Source organism: Pantherophis guttatus, chromosome 6 (assembly GCF_059756535.1).
Source record: "Pantherophis guttatus breed Tessera chromosome 6, ASM5975653v1, whole genome shotgun sequence".
In the NCBI taxonomy this organism is placed as follows: domain Eukaryota; kingdom Metazoa; phylum Chordata; class Lepidosauria; order Squamata; family Colubridae; genus Pantherophis; species Pantherophis guttatus.
This window is the reverse complement of record NC_142068.1, coordinates 38,879,840-38,893,278: the sequence shown is the minus strand read 5'-3', so window position 1 is coordinate 38,893,278 and position 13,439 is coordinate 38,879,840. Positions and strand designations below refer to the sequence as shown.

Here is a 13,439-nt window from a genome sequence, read left to right as displayed (position 1 = left end):
CCCCTTTTAAAGGCCATTCTTGCACAGGGGTGTGACCAAGTTTATTTTCTGTCTTTCCTCTTGTCTTCTGTTGCGTACATATAGAAGAGCACTGACAGAGTCAGGTGAATCATCACTGTGGCAACAAGTCGTAAGACTCATAACTCACTGAGCAATATCACCTACACATCATAGCAGAGGCATGTTTGGGCAAGTTCAGAGTGATGAACGATTGGACCATATAGTCTTACTGAATAGGTACTTTAATCTCATGAAATCACCTTCAAATTAATATGCAACCTAAGGATTTTCAAACGAAATCCAGCTAATGCTGAGGATGCCACCACACTGCCATTTGCACAAGGTGCAAACAATTAAGAACTCGAGGTGATTTCTTCACCACTGTCACCAAATCTGTGCAGTAACTTTTGTTTTGTTTTGCTTTATTTTTACAAAAAAATGGCCTTCTAACTTGGCACCCTAGGTGTTTTGGCACTCTAAATGTTCATTTGTTTGGATGGGCCTTTTGCTAGAACTTTCCTTTGCAAAAACTAGTTTATTCTGTGACTTCAGGTTCCTTTCTTCCCCAGCTCTCGGCTTCCATGGATTTTCTTCTTCAAGCTTATAGGTTTATTTTTGCTTTGATTATTACACCTCTTACTCATATGAGTGCATGTCTTTGAAAACAAACAACTGACTACTCTAATTGAGGTTTATTTACACTTTCACACCCATGTGCAAGAATGGCTTTTTAAAAGGGGCAGATTACAAGGATTAGGTTTTAGACTAGGTGTTTGCTATCCATCCAATAAGATGGGGGAATGACCTGGACGAGGCACATTAGAAAATAATTAAGACATAGACAGTTAGTCACGAAGCCAATAATATGTTGCAAAACCACCACATGCAAAATGAATTTCTCTGAGAGACATTAATTTTTTCTAAACAAGAAAACTATGGTGCTCACCTACAGAGACCAAAAAGAATAAGGCATCTTAGGGTTTGCTTTTTTTTTTTTGGTTGACAACCTCTACTATCCATTCATATTTGTTTGCAAGAAAGAAACATCTCATTTCATTCAATTCCATACTTTATAGTGTAGGAAGGCCCACCTCCCCAGAATAAAATATTCCACAGAATAAGAAAAGAAGCAAAATACAATATTTCTCCTAAGGGAGAAAAAATGTCTTAACAAAGGCAGAAAGCAGCCCCAGTCTTTCCTCCACTAAAGCAGCCTTCTGGCAAAGCTTAAAGAAACTAAGTTTCATTCACAAAACAATGTATACATTGCAAAACCAGACATGGCTAAAGGGATCTCCAAACAGGCAGCAGAATAGACTAGGAACTGAAACTGATTAGGCCAATAAGATTAAATCAAGACAACAAAACACCTTAAGATTTGCAACTCCCCTCACTATTTGGGCCGGTCATGCCCCACATATCACAAAAGAAATTTCATAACAGATGTTAAAACACAAACAAGCAAAACAGAAAGTACACATTTTCATACAGATGATGACATATAAATCACACAAGGTCCAAACCACATAAAAACTCACTAACTCACAACCCCAATTTGCTAGCTGCCTCCAGAAACACTTGCTGTTCTCATTGCTTCCCACTATTACTGGGCCAATAAACCTCCTTTCCAATTGCAGCTTGCCTCAAACGTTTTTTTTTCCTGCGTCTCTATCCTGACTTGGAATAAGACACAGACTGGATTTAACCTCAGTCAATAGCTTTATATTCAGGTTTCCAAATTACAATTGCTGAATTCACATTAACAAGGTATCCTCACAGAAATAAAATTTCTTTTTTGAACTTTGGGAATAAACCTGGTTCACATAGAATAAGATGTGGAACCACAAATTACCCAGCCATTTCAAACTAGTAAGGTATGGTGTGAACCCAAATAATATTTTTTCTTCGGAGTATTTTTGTCTCACTCTCATTTTCTAAGAAAGAAGCAAAACAAAATGAAATTCCGTGTGGAAATACTGAAAAGTTCTTCTGCAGTTGAACCCAGTAGATGGCACTATGTAGCAAATTCTTTTTTTTTAATGTCTGGGAGATTTTCTAGCTAGTCTAATTCTAAATGAATCATTAACAGACTCTGTATGGAGGAATTAAGAATGCTGCTATTTGCCACTTTTCTGAAAACGAGGCATTCAATCAGATATTAACTAAAGAGAGAGAGAGATGAGGTCACTGAATGAATCTCTCTCTCTCTCTCTCTCTCTCCTCAATCTACATATATATTTCTAGCTTTTTACCCATTAGTAATGCTTCATTAATAAAATGGCAAATTCCAGGCAGTCCATGCCAACTTAAGGCAAGACTAGCTCACAATAAAAAATACTGATTCTGTTTATACAGCCACCAAAACAATTAGGTGGACTTTTAAAGATAAACCTGAGAAGAAAGGCAATTAATTCCTCCTTATCTCTGAACAGCTTGAGCTAATTTCAACAGTGCAGGTTCCTTTCTTGGGCTCCATTAATCAAATCATGTGCCAAATCTAAAACAAGCAGGATGATGTAAGTGCCTCTGTTTTATTTTATTCCCATAAAAAGAATCTTGCTTATTAGTTAAAAGCAGTGGTAAAATCCAAATTTTTTTACTACCGATTCTGTGGGCATGGTTTGGTGGGCATGGTGTGGCTTGGTGGGCATGGCAGGGGAAGGATACTGCAAAATCCCCATTCCCTCCCCTCTCCTGGGGGAAGCATATTGCAAAATCTCCATTCCCACCCCACTCTGGGGCCAGCCAGAGGTGGTATTTGGTGGTTCTCTGAACTACTCAAAATTTCCACTGCTGGTTTTCCGAACTGCTCAAAATTTCTGCTACTAGTTCTCCAGAACCTATCAGAACCTGCTGGATTTCACCCCTGGTTAAAAGTATGATCTTCTGATATGTTTTTAGCACAAAGTGCCATTGTATGACTGATGATGCAAAAACTCAAACCTGTCAACTGAGATGAAAAACAGATTGAAATATTTGTGGATGATGAAGACGGAGTCTGGGGATATTTGCAGAGCTATTTCTCATTACAACACAGTAATAAGAGAAAGACTTAAGTTAATGCTAGAATATGACCTTTATGAGGGTTAGTGATGGATGGGCATTTTTCCTGCATGAAGTGTATTGTCCTCCCCCTCCACCCCCCATCAGGATGTAGTTTTCATCAGACACAGCTAGTAACTGTTTTATTTAGTCATTTCAGGTATTCTATCTAATGCCTATTCTCTCTGAGACAATAGTTCCTCATGTAGTAATCAAAGGTTTTCTTTGTTTGTTTCTTCCTGCTTGGAACTACCAATCTTGAAGTCAGGATTTCCATTCCCATACAAGAAAAATTAAAGGAACAATTGCCCTAAGTTGCAACAGAAGCCATCATTGCCCACATGTTAGAGTAGCCACTTTGCCAGCTTCCTTCTGAAAGTGAGGGAAGAGGATAATTTGCCATAGAGGCAGCACTTTTATTAACTTACTTTTATTCTATCTCGGTGATGAGAAAAAAGAACACCTTGGAGTTGCATAGGTAGTCTTAGAGATAGTAAAGTATAGTTTACTGAATCTTCGGGATTCTGATTCTCTGTATTTGAAATTGGAACGCCACCTCCTGAAGTGATCATGAGGAAGATGCAAAAATCTCACCCATTTTTGGTTTCAGATTAATATCTTCCATTATATATATATGTAAGTGTCCATTTTCCAAAAGGTTATGAAAATATTATAGGCTAAATTTTTTGTTGGACCAAGAACTACATTATCCTTTGAATAGTATGTTGGGGCTATAGAAGTAATATCTCAACTGATTCACAAGTACATTTGAAGGAAAATTACACAGAAATGAATCCATACAAGTTCTTCCATAATTGCCTACATATACACAAGTCTATAGAGAAGAGGAAGAAGCAGAAAACAAGACGAAATAGTGGTAAAATGGGTTATTTGTTGCTGGCGGTTATGGCAAGTTATGTATCTATATCTAAGGCAGGGGTTCCCAAATTTGGCAATTTTAAGATGTGTGTACCTCAACTCCCAGTATGGCTGACTGGGGAATTCTAAGGCAATCTACTGCCCATTTCAAAAGCAAGCATTTTCATTTATGTCCATAATAGTGATAAAAGTAAATGAAATTCAGTAGTCTGAATTTATTCTATATATTTTCCTATATATTGTTGTTGTTGTTGTTGTTGATGATGTCATTATTAGATTTTTATCCCACCTTTTTATATATATTTGGTCAACTCAACATGGCAAACATATCTAATACTTCCTATTAACTTCATGTTCTATTCCATCTATATGTATTCATTTATAAATTTCATTTGCACAAATAAATTCATCCAGGCACCCAATGATATTGCTGCGCATGACACGTCAGTACAGTCCTTTATGTTTATTTGACCTTAACTGAAGTTTCTATACTTTATGGGCCTCCTGATAGGCATTTACCAATACAGAATTACTGTTTAACATACGATTTAGATCTATGACAATGAGAGAAATTGTTAAAGATTGGTGTGTGGGACAGGCAGAAAGGATTATCACATTTCAGAACTGTCAGTTATAATTCTTTTTAATCAAATGGGTAACATAATGCAAATCCTTTGAGCATTCAAACTAGGTCATAATCTCTAACTTCCTCAGTCTATCAGAATCTCTGACGCCTTTCTCAATCATACCTCCTTAACCTGCAATAAACCTGTTGCCATTGGCACCAAATACAATAATTAAGTGTCAAAGGGGCTTTTGAGATAAACCTTCAAATCAACAGATTCTTCCTGGGACCCAGATAGAAATTAAAAACTGCAGGCTGGCCCTTTTGTTCTCTTCTGCTTGGCATTGTTTTATGTTTATGCTGTTTATCACTTCCCATTCAAAACATATACCAAAGTATTTGAAACTAAACAATAAGCATTAGGAACAGCCATATTTTAACTCAGTTTTTATTTACTTATTTAAAACATTTACAGGTAATCCCTGATTTACAACAGTTCATTTAATGACTGAAATTACAATGGCACTGAAAAAAAGTGATTTATGACTGTTTTCACACTTATGACCATTGCAGCATCCCCATGGTCACTTGATTAGAATTCATTTGCTTCGCAGTTGACTCATATTTATGATGATTGCAGTGCCCTGCGATCATGTGATCCCCTTTTGCAGCATTCTGCCAAGCAAACTTAATGGGAAGCCAGATTCTCTGAAAGCAATACCATTCCAGTGGTGGGTTGCTACCGGTTCGCCACGGATCAAGCGAACCGACAGTGGCAGGAGGCTCTGCCCACCCACCCACCTGGACGTCTCTGCGCATCTGCAGAAGTGGCGTGCGCATGTGTGAGCGCACCCACGAGCGAATTGGTAGAGACCGAAATTGAATCCCAGTACTGTACCACTCAGCTCCGGGTATCTTTTATCACTGTATTGTTTGACTAAGGATTAAGATTAACATTTGACTAAGGATTAACATTTGACTAAGGATATTTCATACGTCACCAAAAGAGGACCTTGGAGAATATGGCACAATTGTATTCTATATGCTTATTATGCGCATATCAGAAATGCGCATAACAAGAAATCAGAAATGATAGCCAAATTATTGTGAGCATTAGATAGGGATAACTGCATTAAAAAAACCCAGATTGCTGCTTGTATTAATTAAATTTCAAGAAGAGCCTGAAAAGAAGGGCCATATTACATTTTATCTCATGTAACATTTTACTTTTTCATAGGAAATCACAAATGCAATTCCACATCAAACATATATTAATACATTTGTTCAAATTTCACTATTCATTTCAAGCCATACCATAAAGATATTTATCTGTTCAAAAGCATACCATAGTTTGAAGAACATCTCTGCTACCTAGGAATAGCCACTTTCCTCAGATAATGGCCTAAACATAAAATAGCATTAAAGTCCTATTAGAATAATGAATGCATGCCTTTGTAACAATTGGCAAAAGGCTGTTATTTTGTGCATCGTACATGAATAGTACACTTTTCATCAACTTTCTGCTGGTTAATATTTTGGGCTAGAACTCTCACAATTAAAAGTCATAGTACACGTTTCATGCTGGCTAGAAATTATGAGAGTTGAAATTTGAAAAATTTGACAAATTTGAAGGTCCCAGTTTGGGGAACAGCATAACATCATGTGAACTGCTCTTTCTAAGCCTCATTTGCCATTTACACAGAAAAGTAGCTTTTGCCTCCCATCCAGCAATGTTAATCCTTTTTGCTCTGTTCAGTTAATCAGTCCAGAACTGCTGTTCTTCTTCTCTGTTTTTGTCTGCCTCTCTTCAACAACAGAGTTTGACGTTACTTTCCCTTTAAATATTCTGTATTTTTTCTTTTGACTATAAAGCAGGTTTGTCTGGAAGAAGCGTGGAATATTTCCTTGATATACAAAGAGGGCTAACAGCATTCCTGCAGGGGGAAAAACAGCAACAGGAAATTTTCATCTATTTGATTTGCTGTGATTTATGTCAGAAAAGTATCTTTTTCTCTTTTGAGGCAAGAATGAGTAGGAATCAAGAGCAGTAGATGACACAGGTTACAGAACAGTGATGTGCTGAATGATGAACCGGAAGATAACCGAACCTAGTCTGCTGCTCATACAGTGAAAGATGCTATCCTAGCATCATTGCTGAAATAAGATTCAGGTGCTTGCTCAGTTTGTTTCTACACACAGAGTAGGAAGGAGAGTATTTTTTCCACAGACAAAATGTTCCACAGTATCCACAAGTCTTTAAGCCAGACTTGGAAAAAATATAAAACTATTCAGCAGGATCTAGCCAGGGAATGCATCTTTTTTCTTTATGCAAATTTATACAGTCCCCCAACACAGATTCTTCTGAAACCCCAAAGGATTTATTGGAAACAAAAAGGTAGGGGAGAAAATCTGCATGGTTGACCAGGCTTCAAATATTTTTGTCACACTGGAACAAAAGAAGAGCAAGCCCAGAAAAACTCAAGAAAGAAAAATGGATTTTTGTTCTGTTTTTCTCCTGGAAAAAAAAAAATCTGTGTTGCTTTGGTTGTATATTTGAAAGTCTTCCTTTAACAGTATTTTAACAATTAAGAAGCAACAGTATTCAAAAGGATTATGTAAAGAATAATACTCTAATATTTAATTAGCATGTTTCTGCATATCAATGAAAAAAAATGTGATGGTGACCAGGAAATGGAGAAATGGGGAGATGGGGAGAATAGATCAATCTGTGAGTGAATGTGTGTGTCCCCAATTCTGGCAAGGATCCCTGCAGTTAAGTTTTCTTTTAATGTTGATAATTGTGGCTGTCCCATAACTATGCATTTCTATTAGAGGCTTAGGTTTCACCTTTCACAAGATATGCTGCTATAGGTCAGAATTAAGCTTCTGGGTGGTTACAATTTAACTTAAAGTTATATATTTAACTTGTTTAATGCAGTACTTTCAAACAATTCAGGACTGGCTTCCAACTATTGCCAGTACCGCAATAATTTTAATTTGCTCAATATCATCTTATTTTGATTCCAGAATTTTCTCCATATTTTTTGTTATTAAAACATATGCAAATTTATTTCCATAAGGGAAAATGGAACTACTGGTACTTCCTGTTTCCTTGTTAATTAAAATTATTCTTTTCTTTGTTAACCTATATAAGCTTTCCTAGGTAAGTGAATAATTTGTTTTCATGAACCAGCATGGATTTGGTCATTAAGCGAATCTCAGACAGTTGTTAAGCACAACTCTCACCACTCACCTTGCCGGCCAGCCCATTCCTGGGACACTCACGAAATATTTAGGAAATCATCCATTTATCACTGCATCCCTCTCTGCCACAGACCCTGACATCTTATTGTGATGGTGTACCTAGTTAGCCTTGATTGGCAGGAAGAGGAAGAGGGGGAACTGCAGGAGGGCAGGAACCAATTTAGACATGCCTGCTGAGTGCTGGCCAAGGCATATCTGGAGCTGAACTGATAGCCAAAGAGACAGAGGGAAAGGAATGGGGTTGGAAGCTTATCTTGACTGCCTAGAATCCAGGAGCCTGGAGATATTCTCTGGAAATCCCCCTTGCCAGTAATACTGTGTGGGATTGAGGATTCAGCCCTAACACAGCAGAAGAAGTAGCACAGTGGAAGATGCAGATACAGAGTGAGCCACCCTGGTGATCTGGATAGCTGTCTCAGCTGTCAGGAAGCCCAGTGCAGGGCATAAGGCTGGAAGGAGAAAGGTGAGGTCAAGACTGTTGTAGTTTGTTCTGTTCTACTTCAAGCTGCTTTGATGCAGGGAAGCAAGAATACAGAGGAAAGGTGTAGCTCTACACCTAGAAGGGGATAAAATGCAACGTGGTCCCAGGTAGTCATGCTGGTGGAAGGAAGGCCACTTGGCTGGGCAGTGTAACAGGCAGGGCACAATTTCACTACCGTCTTTTCCATTGACTTTGCTTGTTGGAATCTGGCAGTAAAGGTAGCAAATAGTGATCACATGAGCACAGAATGCTGCAACAGCCAGAACTTTGAGGACCCATTGTAAGTACCACTCATCAGAGCTATTGTTAATTTGAATATACCTGGAACAAGTGACATTAAATGAAGATTATCTGTATTTGGTTTGAACATTATAGTTCCTTCAAATGAATTCAAATATTCAGTTACAAGAACTGCTGCAACTCCTGAAGTCTTTGGGAAGAGCCTCACCTGAGATGGGTGCCAGCCAATAAACTTGCATATACTCCAGTAAACTGTTTCCCGAGCAGGAAAAGGTCACAGCAGAAGCCAAGGCAGGGTTAAAAAAGGCACCTGTGACAGGTGCAGCTGCAGCAGAGGAAAAGCAAACAGTTTAATCCATCTATTCTTTTTACTCTGGTGCATGCAGGAACATGTGCCCCAGTTAATCAGATTCAGTATGTTCAAATTGGAACAAAAGTTAAAAGATAGGAAGAATCCACCCTAAGTACTGAATATTTCCTCCTTTCAGGTGTTTTCTTGGAAAGGAACAGCATCTGGGAACAGTATGTCAATCTAGAGCATCATTTCTCAACCTCAACAACTTTAAAATGTATGGATTCAAAGAATCCCAGAATTCCCCAGTAAACATTCCAGCAATTGAAGTCCACACATCTTAAAATTGCTGAGGTTGAGAAGCACTGATCTAGGTGTGAGAGATTTTAACACCTCTGCTCGTATTTGGGATTCCCATTTTACTTCGGAGTTTGAACCACCATCTGGCAAGAATTCAGCAATACAATGGATACTCACATACACCCCCCCCTTCAAAGAGCAACATCCCAATACTCAGTTGATTAGCAAAAATGCCATATTATTTCGCATAACTACCAGGAAAGTGATTAGAAGTAAATACTTCTGATTGCATACATTCAAACTGAATTAGAAGTTTAATAAAATATTTTCAGATAGCTGGGAAGCAACCTTTTAATTTATACTTAGAAAAGCAGCCAACCTTAAAAACAAATATCATTTAAATGTTATGTGAAATAAAATAGTCATCTAAGAACTATCTCACCTGTCTTGTTTTCTTAATTCAGTTATGTCCTTTATTTTAAACAATTAAGACTCACTTCCATCTTGTTCAGAGTCATACAAATACCATACTGCACATCACACGAAAATTTACAGCAACAATTATTTTCCAGATGCAATACAAAAATTATAGGAGTCATGAGCCACTTGGTGTCAGGTGCAAGTACCAAGGAACAGGAGCACTACATGTTTATTACATGCTGCCTATACCCAAGAATCTGATCTACTAATAATCAAACCAAATTGGCACTAGATAAGGGTCATCAGAATTCGGGGGGGGGGCGGGTAGATTTGGGTCTCTGGTGTTTGGAGCACAGCAGCTCCAAACTGATGTGTTTGATCCCAGCTTTGGGTTCACCTTGCTCATCTCTTACTCTTGGTTTACACAGGTTAATCTCTTACACAGGTTTAAGAGCCTTGCTGCATGTTCTCCTATGTCAGTGGTTCTCAACCTGGGGGTCGCGACCCCTTTGGGGGTTGAATGGCCATTTCACAGGGGTGGCCAAATCCCTCTCTCACCCCCCCCCACGCCTTCACTCACCCTCACTCTCTGCTCTGTTGGATCGCCGGCCGTTCGCTTACCCCGCCCACTCCCAATCTATTGCTGCCTCCTGAGTCCCAGCTGATGGCTAGAGGAAAAAAAAACTGTTTAAATTCTTGCCGCGGGGCTTCAAAGGGCCGGGGGTCACCACAACATGAGGAACTGTATTGAAGGGTCGCAGCATTAGGAAGGTTGAGAACCACTGTCCTATGTGTTTCCAACATTTAATTGATGCTGGAATCTGGCCAGATTTCTATAGACATTTGCATGCAGCTCTGCCATGTTGGCTTCTTAATCATCTTTGAGAGCTCCCTGACCACATTCACTTTGCAATACAATTTTCCAACTTCATGATTACCAGGCAAGGGATATAAAATTTTGCAACGTATTTGCTCATATTAGACTTTGATTGACTTAAAGAGAGGTTTGAAATGAAACAGGAGGTATTTTGAAATTTTTTAAGTCTACAGAAAAATCTGCGCTAACTGTCTAGGTGGACCCTTTCCAGCTGCTGATTATTGTACCAGTATTTTATGCTTGATTCCTAGAACTGTTGCTAGATTCAATAATTTGCCATCTTAGCCACTGCAAAAAGAACAATACTCTTCCCCCATTTGTTTTGCCACAATAAACTGTGGGCAGATTAATAAATTAGAAAGCCATCAGCACACTAGTGAGCTAAAAGCTTAAAGAATTTATTAAGCAAAGAATACCAAAATAAATACCTTTAACTGCAAAGTAAAATATTGATGAAAAATAGCCATACCCAAAGAAATAAAACACAACACAGTAATATTCAAGAGAAGTGCAAATACAAACAAAATTGCACACTCTTCATTTAAGACAGTTACAGACATTTACCAGATTATTCCAGCTATCATATAGCACCTTTGCTTGGTAGGTGTAGAGTGAACTTCATCTCTAAGGGTGATTTAGCTTTGCCTCCTAGCTGATCATTTCTATGCAGAAGTGTATTCCCAAATCATGGTATATGTCCTAAAAGATTCCATCATTCATGGATAGAGATTGGAAACATACTTGCTCATGCCAGTCTAGGTCCCTACATGATCAGCTAACCTCGTAATCAAGAATTTAAGATTATGCTATTGTTTAAAGGTCTTTTATTTCAGTATATTAAGTACATTGTGTCAGTATACTGTGTCTGTGCTATCCTCCACTGCCGATTGTATTTATGAAGGTGTTTGACCCTAGATAAATGTATATCCTATCATACTGTTCTAGTCTATGAAATCACAGCTCTTTTGAAAATAGATGCTTACTTGCACATTGCTGATTCATCCTATATCTTGCAATTGCTGATTGTTATTATTTATTCAAGTTGCAATAAAGGCAAAATAAGTTTAGCACCATGAATATTTAGATCATCCTTGTCAACCTGCTACCTTACAGAAGTGCTAGAGCTTCAGTTCCCAGAATTTACTTCAGGAGAGGTAGTAACCATCGTCACTGGAGGGCATCAGTTTGGGGAATGTTGGACTTCGATACCCCACTGAAAACAACTAAACAAGAAAGTCTAAAATGGCATGACAAGGTATCTCTGGGAATCAGTGGCAAAGGATCCATAGAGGGACGAGAAGTCTGAACTAAAAATTTAATCAAATAAATTTAATACAAAATTGAATATGCAGAATATTCAGTCCTAGTTACCAAAGAATTTAACCTTCTAAGGCAGATATGGACAAAGCAATGCAAACAGAAAACTAGATGACAAAAATTTATACTAAACCTGAAAGCAGAATCATCACAGCTGGCAGCTTTTAGCAGCCAAATGATTCAATATTTGCTGCTTTCATTGTCAAATACAATGAAAATTGATAAACTGAACAAAAAAGTGATTATTTAATGCTTTGTTCCTATCAGACTCTTAAAGTCTGTTTTTAATTGAACTAGTTCTGTATTCTGTGTTTTGTTTTGCCATAAGACAGCGGGCCAAAACCAGCAATACTTTAGCTATATGAAACCTTAAGAGACTAATATATTTTTTTCACTAAGATCATCACATAAAAATATATATTCTAGTTTCTAGTGAATGCTTCTAGATTTGTTTCCATTTTTCATCATTTCTGAAGTAGGAAAGGCAGGTTATAATAATCATGTTGATGTAAATAGAATGTAAGCATTTAAACATATTTAATTGTATGCCATAGGTATATTGAAACACTGCAAGTATTAAATAGTTTTTAGTTTCTCAATGTACATCAAGGCAAGATTGGATAGCAATCCTTACCTGTATAGGTCAAGGCAGTGATACTGAGCGCCACAATAGGAACTCTGTACATGGGAGAGCAGGTGTGAAGCTTGAGAATAATTAACTGGAAAAGAAAGGAACCCATGCCTTCTACAAAAATGCCTTGGGAGATAGAAGTATTGAGAGATGAGCTGCAATCCTGGGCCATTAAGTTCTGGATCATATGGAAGTGAGTAAATTCCTTGGACCAATACTTCTTGGTAAAAACACAAGCTGCTTCCATCCCTAGAAACTGAGCCAAAATTTTAACAATACTGCCTACAAAAGAACAATCCAAAGCTAGAAATTCCTGAAGTGAGGCTACAGGGTTGGCAGCAGTTCCATCAAAAGAGGCACCATGAGCTAAGAAGATTACGAATAAGAGAGTCAGGCTCACATCTGGGCCAAAGCCACCACCCCATGGGCCAATCTCCCTTAGCATCTTCAATTCAAGGTAGCAAGCACATATCTGGAAGGAACTGGCTAATTCACCAGCAAAACAAAAATACACCTTAGATGGAAAAATTCTCTTGAAGAATCGCCTAGCAAATTCACAAAGAGTTACAACTGAGAAGAAAAAAATGATTGAGACATTCAGTCCAGACATTCTGAGAAATACACTGGAGAGGTAGTATGTTCTAACTAAAAAAAAAAAAATCTTCACTGCATGAAAGAGAAGGGAGGAGAAACTATTTGTCTTTCCTTAAAAGCATATTTAAGCAAACGTGGCATAGTTTGATAGGTACCAGGTTAATAGGATCACAGAAATATCTGGGAAAACGAACCATGAAGGAATTGGCTCAGATAGAATGTTGCTCCCTTATCACTTTGCAACTGCTCTAACCAGAATTTCACCTTTGGTCTTCTTTTCCAGTAAACCCCACTTGTCTTTTTCCATCCCTAGAAACCCCACCTAAGCCTTTTCCTCTTAAGAAAAAAACATTAATAAGCCGCAGCTTGGAATTGGTTCAGAATCCAGTGAAACCAGCAGGTGACTCCAAGGGCAAAGCAGTCGAGATTCTTGAATTCAAAAGCTTATTCTATCTCAATAACTGTCTAGAGATAATGGCTTTTCTTACTGTTGTCAACTGCCTTCAAGTCAATGTTGCTTCATGGCAGCCCTCTAGA

The 13,439-nt window shown here is 38.0% G+C and overlaps 1 protein-coding gene across 1 annotated transcript; it reads right to left on the bottom strand.

Annotated features, from left to right (window-relative positions):
- Positions 1-4,918: 4,918 nt before the first annotated feature.
- On the bottom strand, positions 4,919-13,013 carry LOC148113094 (aquaporin-12-like). Its single transcript, XM_034439573.3, has 3 exons — positions 12,312-13,013; positions 8,680-8,796; positions 4,919-6,420 (listed from the first exon to the last, which is right to left on the bottom strand). Exons 1-3 carry the CDS (start codon positions 12,916-12,918, stop codon positions 6,239-6,241), a joined length of 906 nt encoding a protein of 301 aa, XP_034295464.1. The 5' UTR covers positions 12,919-13,013; the 3' UTR covers positions 4,919-6,238.
- Positions 13,014-13,439: the final 426 nt, after the last annotated feature.

What these genes read in the sequence shown, in the direction of transcription:
- LOC148113094 (XM_034439573.3), bottom strand. Translation starts at nt 12,918, where the DNA reads ATGTCTGGACTGAATGTCTCAATCATTTTTTTCTTCTCAGTTGTAACT. An exon ending in CACTGCCTTGACCTATACAG is followed by an intron (nt 8,797 to 12,311) that starts GTAAGGATTGCT and finishes CCTCTGCTGCAG; the next exon opens with CTGCACCTGTCACAGGTGCC. An exon ending in TTGGCTGGCACCCATCTCAG is followed by an intron (nt 6,421 to 8,679) that starts GTGAGGCTCTTC and finishes TTCCCCCTGCAG; the next exon opens with GAATGCTGTTAGCCCTCTTT.